This window comes from Ostrea edulis, chromosome 6, assembly GCF_947568905.1.
Source record: "Ostrea edulis chromosome 6, xbOstEdul1.1, whole genome shotgun sequence".
Classification (NCBI taxonomy): domain Eukaryota; kingdom Metazoa; phylum Mollusca; class Bivalvia; order Ostreida; family Ostreidae; genus Ostrea; species Ostrea edulis.
Window position 1 is genome coordinate 24,987,832 of NC_079169.1, and position 14,374 is coordinate 25,002,205.

The 14,374-nt window shown below is 35.5% G+C and overlaps 2 protein-coding genes across 3 annotated transcripts; one reads left to right on the top strand and one right to left on the bottom strand.

The window, feature by feature from the left end:
- The first annotated feature begins 336 nt into the window (after window positions 1–336).
- LOC130047224 (uncharacterized) lies at window positions 337–1,002 on the top strand. Its single transcript, XM_056141832.1, has one exon. It carries the CDS (start codon window positions 337–339, stop codon window positions 1,000–1,002), a length of 666 nt encoding a protein of 221 aa, XP_055997807.1.
- A 2,995-nt stretch (window positions 1,003–3,997) lies between these two features.
- Window positions 3,998–14,337, bottom strand: LOC125683004 (uncharacterized). Of its 2 annotated transcripts, XM_048923657.2 has the most exons (8): window positions 14,302–14,337; window positions 14,151–14,194; window positions 12,861–12,963; window positions 11,366–11,439; window positions 11,144–11,281; window positions 7,706–7,820; window positions 6,941–7,019; window positions 3,998–5,813 (listed from the first exon to the last, which is right to left on the bottom strand). In XM_048923657.2, exons 1-8 carry the CDS (start codon window positions 14,320–14,322, stop codon window positions 5,692–5,694), a joined length of 696 nt encoding a protein of 231 aa, XP_048779614.1. In that variant the 5' UTR covers window positions 14,323–14,337; the 3' UTR covers window positions 3,998–5,691. The 2 variants fall into 2 exon arrangements, with proteins under 2 accessions (XP_048779614.1, XP_048779615.1); XM_048923658.2 differs by lacking the exon at window positions 14,302–14,337 and having other exon boundaries at window positions 14,143–14,173.
- Window positions 14,338–14,374: the final 37 nt, after the last annotated feature.

Consider the following 14,374-nt stretch of genomic DNA (forward strand, 5'->3'; position numbering starts at 1 on the left):
TAACTATTCCACTGATCTGATGCGCGCAATGATTGAATTGCTGCTCTCTTCATATAGATTAATGGCATCAGCGATTGAATTGCTGCGCGCTACAATCCAAATGAAGAGAGCAATAATTCAATTAATGTGTGCATCAGTTAAATTAATGCGCACAATAATTGAATTATTATTCTCTTCAATTGAATTAATATTCAGTTATTTATTAGTAATTCAATTGATGCTCGCAGTAATTCGTTTAGACAGAGCAACTATCTAATTAACTATATCTTCAATTCAACGAATTCAATAAATGCTAACAAGATCGGCCTTAAAATAAACAAGAAGAAAACAAAGACCATGCAGTTTGTTCCTGCACCACCACAAATAAAATTAGAAAATGAGAACTTGGAAGAAGTAAATGAGTTTACATACCTTGGAAGCACAATTAGCAAAAACAACGCAACAGAAAAAGACATCACCAGCAGACTACAAAAGGCAAAAGCTTCATTTCACCAACTTAATAAAATATGGAGGACTAGTAACATCAGCGAAAAGACAAAGATCAGACTATACCAGAGCAATGTCCTATCAGTCTTGCTGTATGGTGCAGAATATTGGAGACTAACGCAAAAAGATAATCAAAGGCTGTCCGGATTTCACACAAAATGTCTAAGGAAAATATGCAAGATCTACTGGCACAGGAAAATATCAAACAAAGATCTATATAAAAGAACAGGGCAGGAAGATCTCATCACAATGATTAAACAAAGACAGTTTAGATGGCTTGGTCATGTCATCAGAAAAGGAAACGAATCCATCACAAAAACAGCACTTAAATGGACTCCAGCAGAAGGAAAGAGAAGCAGAGGAAGACCTAGAGAGACATGGAGAAGGACTATAGAAAGTGATATAAAGAAGATGGAAAAAACATGGAAGGAAATACAAAAGATGGCTATGGATAGAAACAAATGGAGGGATCTGGTATCAGCCTTATGTGCCACTGGGCACGAAGAGGATGGGTAGGTAGGTCAATTCAACGTATCCAGAATTGAATTAATTAGTGGTATCTTTAATTGAATTGTTTCTCTCTTTAAAAGAATTAATGTGCGCATTAATTTCTTACACAATATTGTTGTAAATAATTAAAGATATTTTCTGTTGGGTACCGATCGCTACATCAATCTTCGCTAACAATATTTCCTCCACATTGATGCACGCACCAAATGAATTAATGAGAGCAATTATTGATTTGATGTGCGCATCAACTGAATCAATGCGTGCATCAATTTAATTAATGCGCACATTAAATCAATCATTGCCCGCAAGGTCGCCAACATTATAGGGAAATTAAAACACGTAACCAAAACTAAAGAGGTTAAATATCATATCGTCCAGCGAGACCGTGTCAGCGTCAAACGGATGTGGATTAATCCACTTTCGTGGTCAGAAAATTCACCAGTTATAAAGGAACAGAACGTGATGAAGAGGGAATATGGCCCAAAGACATCGACCCAAACCAAGGTAACGAACACAGCCAAGGTTGACATTCACTACCAGACGAAGGAGGGCATCCAACAAGACGAAGAAGGGCATCCAACAAGACGAAGGAGGGCATCCAACAAAGCGAAGGAGGGCATCCAACAAAGCGAAGAAGGGCATCCAACAAGACGAAGTAGGGCATCCAATAAAGTGAAGGAGGGCATCCAACAAGACGAAGGAGGGCATCCAACAAAGCAAAGGAGGGCATCGAACAAAGCGAAGGAGGGCATCCAACAAAGTGAAGGAGGGCATCCAACAAGACGAAGGAGGGCATCCAACAAAGCAAAGGAGGGCATCGAACAAAGCGAAGGAGGGCATCCAACAAAGTGAAGGAGGGCATCCAACAAAGCGAAGAAGGGCATCCAACAAAGCAAAGGAGGGCATCGAACAAAGCAAAGGAGGGCATCCAACAAGACGAAGGAGGGTATCCAATAAAGTGAAGGAGGGCATCCAACAAGACGAAGGAGGGCATCCAACAAAGCAAAGGAGGGCATCGAACAAAGCGAAGGAGGGCATCCAACAAAGTGAAGGAGGGCATCCAACAAAGCGAAGAAGGGCATCCAACAAGACGAATGAGGGCATCCAATAAAGTAAAGGAGGGCATCCAACAAAGCAAAGGAGGGCATCCAACAAGACGAAGGAGGGCATCCAATAAAGTGAAGGAGGGCATCCAACAAGACGAAGGAGGACATCCAACAAAGCAAAGCAGAGCATCCAACAAAGCGAAGAAGGGGATTTAAAAAAGATGAAGGAGGGCATCCAACAAAGCGAAGGAGGGCATCCAACAAAGCGAAGGAGTGCATCCAACAAAGCGAAGAATGGCATCCAACAACGCAAAGGAGGATATCCAACAGAAACAAGGAGGGCATCAAACAAGGGTAAGGGGGTATCTACAATGTCAAAGGGGTATCGACCAGATAGTTGGAGATCGACCAAAACCATGCAAGGGGAAAAAGAGTGCCTGGTATGTTATACAGGTCTACATGAATACAAGCTGTCATCTGTGACATATATTCAGTTTAAATGTGGGTACTGCAATTCCAGATTTCGCAAGACTTTATTTTCGCATAATTGGTATCGTAGATTCATAAAACGAATTTTCTCGAACAGTTGATTATGTACAAAATAAAATATAAGCGAGAAACTTGAAAACTTGATTTTCTTGAGTCTGCGATCCCAATTCTCATTTATAAGACACTGAAATTTTTTCTTTCAATGAAAGATTTCTGTACAGGTATAAAACATATTTGGGATTACTAGTTAACAGAATCTGATTGTTTCAGTCGTTGATCGATGAACACTAAATTATCCATAACAAAGGGAACTTATTTCGCATCACACATAAAAAACCCCAACCCCTACTGTGATAGTATTTCTCAAGAAATCAAATTTGTTACAATATTGCAACAGTAATAAAGCAATTTAAACATTTAGGTCCTTTGTTGATATGAGATGGGGAAATCCTAATCTAATTTGTTGATTGCCTTCAAGTTGTACCAAAAAGTTCTTTCTTGCACTTCAGGAACTTTTATACAATATGCACGAAGTTTCAACAGGAGCGTCTGTTTGTGTGAAAGATTTTAACCAGGCTGAAACTGTAAACCACTAACCAGCAGCCAATTACAAGAATCATCAAAGGACTGAGAGTACACAAAGAAAAATATTTAATTTAGAAACAATGTATTCAAAACCCATTTTGTGTCTGTACGATTATTGAAAAAGACTTAATCAAAACAGATGTTATTTACCCGAAGTGACCAGGGTTTACCTAGGTGCTAATTGCTATACTCAAAGAAATACCTTGAAAATATCTAATATATCATGTGTTGAAATAAGAATAAAAATCTATATTAGTTCATTTCTTTCAATTTAATTTGAAATTATTTCTTTTTATTTGTTGACCTATACTAGTAATTAGTTTAAGGATTTAAACCATCATTTCTTGCGGGATACCGGTTTTGTTGTTTTGGTTTTATAGTACAACCAGGACTGTTGTTCTCAGCGAAAAACGCATTCATGATTGACAGACGCACTCAGGACATCCTGTTCATTTAATGATGTCTGAGGAAAGATGATGCCGCTACTATCGGAACTTTTTTCTGGATACCAATTACAATCATTGTTCATTGTAAGCAAATATAGTTGTAGTCGCCACTTATTTGTCATAGAAAAGTTGTACAGTGATTTTCTGTAGGATAGGATTTAACTGTGACTGATTTATTTGTTCAGATACTTATCGACACATTAGTTGTTTATTCTCTCACTCCACTTTATGGTACGTGAGGTTCTATATTCACACCAATGCAAAGGGCATTGAAATTTCTTCAAAGCAGGCATTAATTATAAATGGTTGTATACACTAGTAATGCAATAGAAATTTTATTTTCATTAATATCCATTATAATGACATCATACATACGGCTTCAAGAAGTCACCGAGGAATGAAGGTAACGTGTGAAAAAAATCAGAAAATAATCACCATATTTTATCTTTTATTTATGAATACAAGTAACTAAATAAAACTTTTAACTCAATCATCTGCATGTTTTCAAAGGAGTGAATAAATTTACTCTCCTAAGACTTCAGTCCACACGTATAATGTGGCTTTCTTTTTATCCAAAAGTATATGTTCATAAAATTATTATGCGAAATACAATTTCAAAAAGGCATACTTCTAACAAATAACAAATGATATGGCAATATTAGGATAAATACATCCAAATTTGTAGTTGGTCGGTTTTCAAGCAATTTGAAAATAAAGAAAATATCAAAATGTCCATCTTTAAAACACAGATTATGGTAACAGGCCTGTTTCTCATAATGAGTTGTACATTACAAATAATACCTTGAAACATTGCACAGCATTTTTATCATGGATACAATACTTCTTTGATCATACTAATAATATTAGATTTCATATTTGACCCACAGTAATCAAACACAAGTACATTCATTTCAAGGTCAACTATGACATTATAACAACATTTTGGTATACATATATAATAATTATCTATATTGCACCTCACGATTTAATAATACTCAATGAAAGAAACAGCAAGGATACAACAAAATACGATATCACAATTCAGCAGAACTTTAACGATTACGTCACAACTCAATAAAGGGCAATCGGAACAAGTCGAGAAAAATCTTGGACATACATGTAGGTAAAAAAAACAAAACAACGATTTTGATGGTGAACATAAGAATTCCCTTCGATATGAAGCGTCCTCGGCGTATTACCGACTACCGGGGTACGCGGGGCAAATGTGACAGAAACAATAATCTATTTGCCGTCATCCCTATTCGTCATTTTAGTATTAGATATCTTAATGTGCTTTGTTTTACAGGAGTGCTTAACGTTTTAGTGGAATAACACACTTTATTCGAAAGATAGCTGCTTCACTTTTACACGTGGTATCAAATGTAAACAAAAAATGGCGCCTTATACTATTACAGAAAGACATGGGACTCATATTTCAGAAGCGACTGTCAAATTAATACGAAGACATAATGATTCCATTGCCGCTGGCGCCATTTTCCTTATCATGTGACCCAAAATACATGTAGTTGCAATATAGAGCCGTATTACATCTCTCGACTTTACGGAAAAGGTCGAGCAGTGTTCCAATTGCACTACAGGGTAAACGTGAATTTGAGATTCCTCCGATTCTTACCCCCTGCTTCTCCCTCACACATATCACAATATGAAAGCGGAATCTCAGAATAGCGATCACCCTGTAGCGGGGTGTGACATCACAATTAATGTTGCATGGACCAATATACTAACCATGCCGATGCTTCTTACTGTAGTTAAAAAGAACGTGTGGAAACACATTTGTCTTATTCATAATACAGTACCAATAAAAATGAAAGGAAAACCACCTGAATTTATGGATATTTTCATTGAAAATGGCATTTTTGCAATTTTATGCCAACTTCAAGGTCTCGTCATATGACACAAATCATTTTGCTGATCAAACTGAGCGAATTTTGGGTTTGCTAATGTATTCCTTAATTGAATGCCAGGATTTGAGCTCCAAGTGAAATCATCAATATTTTGGGCCAGATGACTTTAGAAACTGTACCTACTTCTTTATCTCACAACGAAATGAAAAGTTAAAAATCTACAAAGATCGAATTGAATGGAAAGTTTGTACGATTTCAAACGATTCATCGGCTACTGTCGTATTCCAAAGCTTCATACATGACGTCAGTCCGAATGGCATACTTCCGGCCTTTAATCAGTTTGGATCCTTCGTGAAGTATGTCATGTTGGAAAATCAACACTGATCCTGTGAAAGAAACATTACTTTATAGAAAGCTAGTATAAATTCACAACAAGCCGTTGCTGATGAGAACACTATTATTCGTATTTTGTTTTTGATCGCAAAACGTAAGTTTTAGATTTCAGATTCAATGTCGATCATGCCATGTGTAGAAGCTTGAGAGTAATTAAACTCACTGTTACAGGATCATCGATGTTTTCAATAGAATTTCTTTATCAATAAGCCTGGCATAATCCACAAGTAACATCATTCGTAATGCATGTTTATCATAATAATGATGCTGCAGGTAGTTTTACTGTATCAATATACACCTATAGACAAATTAAGAAAGCCCCACCTAAAACAGCTGTAAAATAGTAATTATACTGTGCGCTGGTAGTTTTACTATATGCTGGTGTTTACAATGTATACTTGTAGTATACTGTTACACTATGCTTGTAGTCATACTGTAAGCTGAATGTTATACTGTATGCTCAGTTGATAGTTGTATTTTATGCTGGTAGTTATACTGTCCTGGCATTTATAAGTAACCGGGAGGTCGTGAGTTCCAGCCCCACTTGTGTCATGGCTACATCAACCCTAAGACGTAAATATAGGTAGTGAAACACTCTGCATTTAGAAGTGAGAATCACGTGTCTTTCGGATATGACCTTAAAAACGTAGGTCGCAGAAAGTGTTAACCCTCACTGTTATGGCTACATGTATGAGCGCTAAGCATACATGAAGGTCTAAATTTTTGGTATTTCATTTACAATTGGTGACGTCTCAATAAAAGGGAAAGATTCTTTACGTGACTTAAAACAACCAGCCAACCAAACAACCTGGCAGTTACATCATATGCTGGTAGTTGTATTTTATGCTGGTAGTGGTATTTTATGCTGGTAGTTGCATAAAGTTGTATTTTATGCTGGTAGTTGTATTTTATGCTGGTAGTTGCATAAAGTTGTATTTTATGCTGGTAGTTGTATTTTATGCTGGTAATTATACTGTATGCTGGAGGCTGTGTTGTTTAAATGTATTAATTCTGATTCATGTGTTTTTTTTACTGGTAGATATGCTGTATGTTGGTAACTGTATTTTATGCTGATAGTAAAAATGTCGCATACTGGTAGTTCTGTTTCAAATATTCATACCGGTTCTGGGGACGACTTCTTCTCCACCATCTTCACAACCATAACTTTTTAAAAATGTTGTACTTCCCCCCTCAAATTCCTGAAATTAAAACAAGAGTCACAAAAATGGTGTACTGCTTTTTCGAATTCCTGGAATTTAAACAAGAGCCACAAACATGTGTACTGCCTTTCTCAAATCCCTAGAATTTAAACAAGTCACAAAAATGTTGCACTGCCTCCCTCAAATTCCTGGAATTTAAGCAAGAGTCACATGGGTCAATTCATTCTCCTAAACAGTTACATTATCTCATGGGAAACAAAATTCCAAGTATGGTCCCATGCACCCCGAATTTAGTGGACATTGTACGAAGAAATTTTATCTAATATACTATGTACTTGTAGTTGTCAAAAATAGAATTATAAAAGAATCGTTAAGACCTATATATATATTTATGTAAAACATTTACCCCTTAATGTTACCCCACCCTGGCCCCAGCCACTGGAAGTCATAGTATCAATTACTTTGAATGTACAGTGCAAAAGTTTGATGATTAACTATTCTTGAAAACAAACGAATTTTCTTGAAAGAGATGTTAAACAAGATACAATCAATCAATCAATCAGACAACATACAGACGGTGCAGAAAGGCAAACGATAGGCAAACCTTGATCCGAAAAGCTCATTTAAGGTGACCTAGGAAAGATTATGAATTAAGAAATGCATTTTTATTACAAATCTACCTTACCATCAACCAGAATCTTTGTGTTTGTCATCGTTTTACTAACCTCATTCAGATATATCTGGACAGTGATATAGCTTTTATCGCCATTTTCTCTCATGTAGTAACCGTCGAGATGAGGTTTGAAATATTCTCCAGGATCGTACCGCAGAAACCGTAACCTTATAATGTAAGACAGTAACCTTGTAATGTAAAACCGTAAACTTATGATGTAACGTAACCTTATAATGTAAAACCGTAACTTTATAATGTAAAACCGTAACCTTATAATGTAACATAACCTTATAATGTAAAACTGTAACCTTATAATGTAAAACCATAACCTTATAATGTAAAACCGTAACCTTATAATGTAACGTAACCTTATAATGTAACGTAACCTTATAATGTAAAACTGTAACCTTATAATGTAAAACTGTAACCTTATAATGTACATATTGTAAGACAGTAACCTTATAATGTAAAACCGTAACCTTATAATGTAAAACGTAACCTTATAATGTAAAACTGTAACCTTATAATGTAAAACTGTAACCTTATAATGTAAAACCGTAACCCTATAATGTAAAATTGTAACCTTATAATGTAAGACAGTAACCTTATAATGTAAAACCATAACCTTATAATGTAAAACTGTAACCCTATAATGTAAAACCGTAACCTTATAATGTAAAATTGTAACCTTATAATGTAAAACTGTAACCTTATAATGTAAGACAGTAACCTTATAATGTAAAACCATAACCTTATAATGTAAAACCATAACCTTATAATGTAAAACCGTAACCTTATAATGTAAAACTGTAACCTTATAATGTAAAACTGTAACCTTATAATGTAAAACCATAACCTTATAATGTAAAACCGTAACCTTATAATGTAACATAACCTTATAATGTAAAACTGTAATCTTATAATGTAAAACCGTGACCTTATAAAATCAAATCAAATAAAAATCAAATAAAATTTATAAAATCACAAACTTAAAATGAACAAGAGGCCCAAGGGCCACATCGCTCACCTGAGTTACCTTGGCCCATATCTGAAGACTTTTCATATATATTTACATTTAAAACCTTAGTCCCTATTGTGGCCCCAACCTACCCCTGGAGGCCATGATTTTTACAAACTGCACTATGTCAGGAAGCTTTCACGTAAATCTCAGCTCCTCTGGGCCATTGGTTCTTAAGGGGATGATTTTTAAAGTTTTTTTTCTATTTATTCCCAATTTCCCATGTAAAACTTTGATCCCCTATTGGCCCCCAAACTACCCTCGGGGGCCATGATTTGAACAAACTTGAATATGCACTATGCCAGGAAGCTTTCATGTAAATCTCAGCTTTCTGGCTCATTGGTTCCTGAGAAGATGATTTTTAAAAAGATTTTCCCTACATATTCCTATGTAAAACTTTGATCCCCTATTGTGGCCCCAATCTACCCCCGGGAGCCATGGTTTGAACAAACTTGAATCTGCACTATGTCAGGAAGCTTTCATGTAAATCTCAGCTCTTCTGGCTCATTGGCTCTTGAGAATAAGATTTTTAAAGATTTTCCATATATATTTCTATGTAAAACTTTGATCCCCTATTGTGGCCCCAATCTACCTCCGGGGATCAAGATTTGAACAAACTTGAATCTGCACTATGTCAGGAAGCTTTCACGAAAATTTCAGCTCTTCTGGCTCATTGGCTCTTGAGAATAAGATTTTTAAAGATTTTCCCTATATATTTCTATGTAAAACTTTGATCCCCTATTGTGACCCCAATCTACCCTCGGGGGCCATGGTTTTAACAAACTTGAATCTGCACTATTTCAGAAAGCTTCCATGTAAATCTCAGCTCTTCTGGCTCATTGGTTCTTGAGAAGAAATTTTTTAAAGATTTTCCCTATATATATTTCTATGTAAAACTTTGATCCCCTATTGTGGCCGCAATCTACCCCCGGGGTCATTATTTGAACAAACTTGAATCTGCATTATGTCAGGAAGCTTTCATGAAAATTTCAGGTCCTCTGGCCCAGTGGTTTTTGAGTAGATTTTTAAATGACCCCACCTTATTTTTGCATTTTTGTGATTATCTCCCCTTTGAAGGGGTCATGGCCCTTTATTTGAATAAACATGAAAGCCCTTTACCCAAGGATGCTTTTGGCCAAGTTTGGTTATAATTGGCCCAGTAGTTCTGGAGAAGAAGTCGAAAACGTGAAAACTTTACGCCGCCGCCGCCGACAGACAACGGACAAATTTTGATTAGAAAAGCTCACTTGAGCCTTTGGCTCAGGTGAGCTAAAAACTATAACATTAAAATGTGAAACCGTAACCTGTTAGTGTAAAATCGTTAACTTACAATGTAAAAAAAACAATCACCTGAGTATTAGCTAAAAGTATCACTTTTACAAGGGCTATGAATCTAGAAAAAATCCTGTTCTGCATATCTTAGCTAAATTCTAAATATTCAACAACGGTATAAAAACAAGATGTGTCCTTAAAACTTTAAAAATGCCCCCCGAAAGTGCCTATACTGATGAAAGACTTTACATTACATATCATATGTGTAACATTAACATGATGACTAATTTGATTATGTCCTGAGGTTGTGTAACATTAACATGATGACTAATTTGATTATGTCCTGAGGTTGTGTAACATTAACATGATGACTAATTTGATTATGTCCTGAGGTTGTGTAACATTAACATGATGACTAATTTGATTATGTCCCTGAGGTTGTGTAACATTAACATGATGACTAATTTGATTATGTCCTGAGGTTGTGTAACATTAACATGATGACTAATTTGATTATGTCCTGAGGTTGTGTAACATTAACATGATGACTAATTTGATTATGTCCTGAGGTTGCTAAATTCACTATTTTGGTATATCCTTCTTTTGCTTTTCTTAAATATGCATTTAGTTAAAGAAGCATTTCAAATGATAAAGACAATAAACACCATAATAATTTTACCCTCATCCTGGAACCAAAACCCTTACCCTCTGGGATCATAAAATTTACCATTTTGGTAAAGGACTATAAAGCTACTCCTTCTAAATACCTGTTTAGTTTCAATTCAGTATTTATAGCATTAAAGAAGATATTTAATTTTTTTTTTTTACACATACATGTATACACTAAGTTTGTCCCCACCCTGGAGTTATATCTTCTATCCAGGGGATAATGAAATTGGTCAAGTTATGGCATTTTTTGCCCTCCCCCAAGGCCCCAGGAGTGTAGGAGTCCTGAAATTAACGATTTATGCCCTTTTTGTCCCAAAAATGCTCCATACTAAATATGAAAAGAATTGGAATGGTGGTTAACAAGAAGAAATTAAAAATGTTCAATAATTAACGCACGACAGACGCTGACCAAGTTACTCAGGTGACCTAAAATCCTACCATTATGATGTTGGGTTTTTTAAACAATAAATTCTTAAAATGAATGTTTGTTGGTTTTTTTTTTTTCTGCGCATACTTCAATTATCGCACAACCTTTCATTCAGTTCTACAAGTTTCCGTCTTTTCCATGTTTCCGGTAGATAATCCTTGATTCTCTGTAGTATTTTATTCGCCTCTTCCTTTGAGTCCCACATATTTCTGGAATTGTTCCGGACATCAGGAGCTTTGACACTTCATGAAATAATAAGACTTTTTGTGAAATTTGACATTGTGTGATTTTTAATTCAGCGCCTGAACATAACGGTGTTTATCTACCTTCCTCTGCCAGTGTTGACTAGGGCCAGCTCGTATCCCCTCTTCTCCGAGTCTTTTATGTACTTCTTACACTCCTTTGGAAGTAGAATGAGTGTAACAATAAATATTATTCTTTCCTGTTTACCGTATTCACATTATGATTCTTTCAACATATTTAACAAGAATATATCAGATTATGATACCTCTGCACAGTAGAAATATTGTATTCCTTCCCTTCTATACAGTTTATGAATGTTTATTGTTATTGCATGCCAATAATGGACCCAAAAATTGAAAATCGAAATAAAATTCTAAAATTCTACATAGTTACGTCAGTCACTGCAGTGACTGCTACGCATGCCGTTAGGTAAACCAGTAATATCTAGTAATGTCAATGCACAACCTAAAGACTATTTTAGAATCCTACCATGTTCAAAGTGGTGATTCTTGATTTGTATACACTATTTATCTATATTGTAATCGATCATAAAATGAATGCGACATCAAACGTTTTGCATTATATGCCAAAGCTTTACACTGCTCACATACAACACCCACTGCCAGTCGTTCACAAATCAGTATGTATGTTTCCGGGTGCCCAAGAACAATTTAAGCTTGTTGAGAACTGGGAATTGAAATCTTGGATTGAATCACAAGTTTTTTTTTTTTGTCGATGGTCATTTATGACTGGATATGTTACACTCATGACGTGCTACTCAGTAACCTTTCTCTTCCACAGTGTTATCGGTCCTTTCCTATACGGTATTATAAGGGAGAGAAAGGACCGATAACTCTGTGGAAGAGAATGCTCAGTAACTGCTAAATTCTAGCTAATAATGTAAATGAAGTTTTCGCCTAACTGCACTGTACGGAAGTAGGACACCCGAAATTACTAGTTGTATATTTTCTTAAACCCAAGATCAGAATCCAAAAAATGGTGTTTCTAACAGCGTAATTAGTATTGAATAGAGAAACAGGAAATCCCAAAAGGTAAGAAATCTTCCCGGACAGAGAGTGGAATTTAAAAGCACTACAGTGGATCATGTTTACAAAATAGCTTGTGATTGTTTCAGCATAAAATCTGTATGAGCAAAGTAGATCAGGTGAGCATTGAGGCCCATGTACCATTTCGTTCATTTTTTGAACGAAATAAACAAGAGTGTTTATTTCTTGAATAAACACTCAAGAAAATTTTGTGTTTATTTTTTTTAAATTGCTAAGTATGGTGTACATGTACATGTATATATTATATATATAGATAATAAAGAAAGTAAACATATAATCTAATAAATTAGATCCTTTGATCCGCTCCCCTACAATCGCTACACACAACTGTAGCAGTCGTACCAGGTAAGCGGATCAAAGGATTGGTAAACATATACATTCACTTTTAAATTACATTTAGGAAAAGGGGTAAATCTAAATAATTTCCCGCACCTAACCACGGGTCACAATAATGAACTGACAAAAGGAAACAAACTTATAATTAAGACCTATGTATGAATGGATGACTTACTTCCTCCGTGAACACGTTATACAAAACAAACGCGAGCTTTCCCTTGGAGATCGACGGTAGGTTGACGTCCACTTTAGTTATTCCCATTCTTCTATAATGCAATCTGTAAAAACACGAACGATTACACTGAAAATATCTCCAGGGGCCACAGAGCTCACTTGTCGATGAATGTTATACACGTACTCATTTCATAATATTTATCTTCTGTATTACAGCGTTGTCTGTTTCCATTCCAAAAGAACACCAGTCTGAATAAAACTACCCCAAATTCGACTTACACTTCTCAGTGTAAGGAGGAAAAAGGGGGTGCAAGCAGGTCGACTGACACACATACATGTAATTAATCGAAGTTCTGGTTTAACATTCAGTTAGCATAGCAGGCACGTGGCATTGTTTTTCCGGGGTGGGGGTGCAGTCGGAGAAGTTAACTTTGCAATATTGTCTAAAATTCTGAACAAAAACAAGCAAACGAAGCAAAATATAAATAAAGGATACACGCACAAAAATAAAAGATGTATACTTTTGGCCCTGAAGCTTCAAATTTATTCTAAATCGGAGGCGGGGTATTCAAGCTTAAAAACAGTCTACCAATTCGATACCAATTACTATCAAAAACGTTTTGGGGATCAGCCAATATACATACGTACATGTATTTTACTTTGCCATTTGTTTAAAATATTTCTCTTTACCAGAAAATAGTGGCAATTATAATATTAAAATTAGTTGGAAAAATCCAGATCGTATCGAATGTCATAGCGAATGATCTATTTAAATCAAATACAAGACATTTTAAACGCTATCTGTGCTTGGATAATATATCTGTACAGTAATTTATGTATACATTATGATGATGATGAGAGAGAGAGAGAGAGAGAGAGAGAGAGAGAGAGAGAGAGAGAGAGAGAGAGAGACAGAGGACCAGTAAAACATATAAAGTGAGGACAAATTTCAACCAATGGACAGAAGTTGTGAGGACAAGAATTGCACTATGAGAACAAATAATTGTCCTCACAATTACGTCCTCATAAATGTGACCCACAGCATGTGAAAGATGTAGATACAAAATATTAGCTTAGTGAGGACAACTTGTGGTGTGAGGATATGTCCTTACTAATATTCTTTCTCAAAAACCATTTTTCATAATTCAAAAGAGAGTATTATATAAACTTTTATAGATGTCCCTATAGCTATACCTAACATAGTACTTTTTTGCCTTTAGAATAATATATGTGTGGGTTTGGTGAGAGAGAGAGAGAGAGAGAGAGAGAGAGAGAGAGAATACCTTAGTACCCTTGATTCAAGGCCTGTGCTTCCTTCTTGTGGATTTTAACTTCCTACTTTCAATTATATGTACATGTATTTATAAACAAATCGATCATGTCTATTTATAGAACGCATATAAATTATATTGCGAATACTTAGATCGTGCATTATACATTACCACATCACTTTCTACAGACATTTTTTCTTCATAAAAATTATATTGTCATCAAAATTTACAAGGCAGTGCAGTG

Bases quoted from the DNA above. Each gene is read 5' to 3' on its own strand.
- LOC125683004 (XM_048923657.2), bottom strand. From the start codon at position 14,322: ATGTCTGTAGAAAGTGATGTG. The intron at 11,440-12,860 runs GTAAGTCATCCA...CTACTTCCAAAG, and splicing joins ATAACGTGTTCACGGAGGAA to GAGTGTAAGAAGTACATAAA. The intron at 7,821-11,143 runs GTTGTGCGATAA...TTACATTATAAG, and splicing joins CTTGTAGAACTGAATGAAAG to GTTACGGTTTCTGCGGTACG.
- LOC130047224 (XM_056141832.1), top strand. From the start codon at position 337: ATGCAGTTTGTTCCTGCACCACCACAAATAAAATTAGAAAATGAGAAC.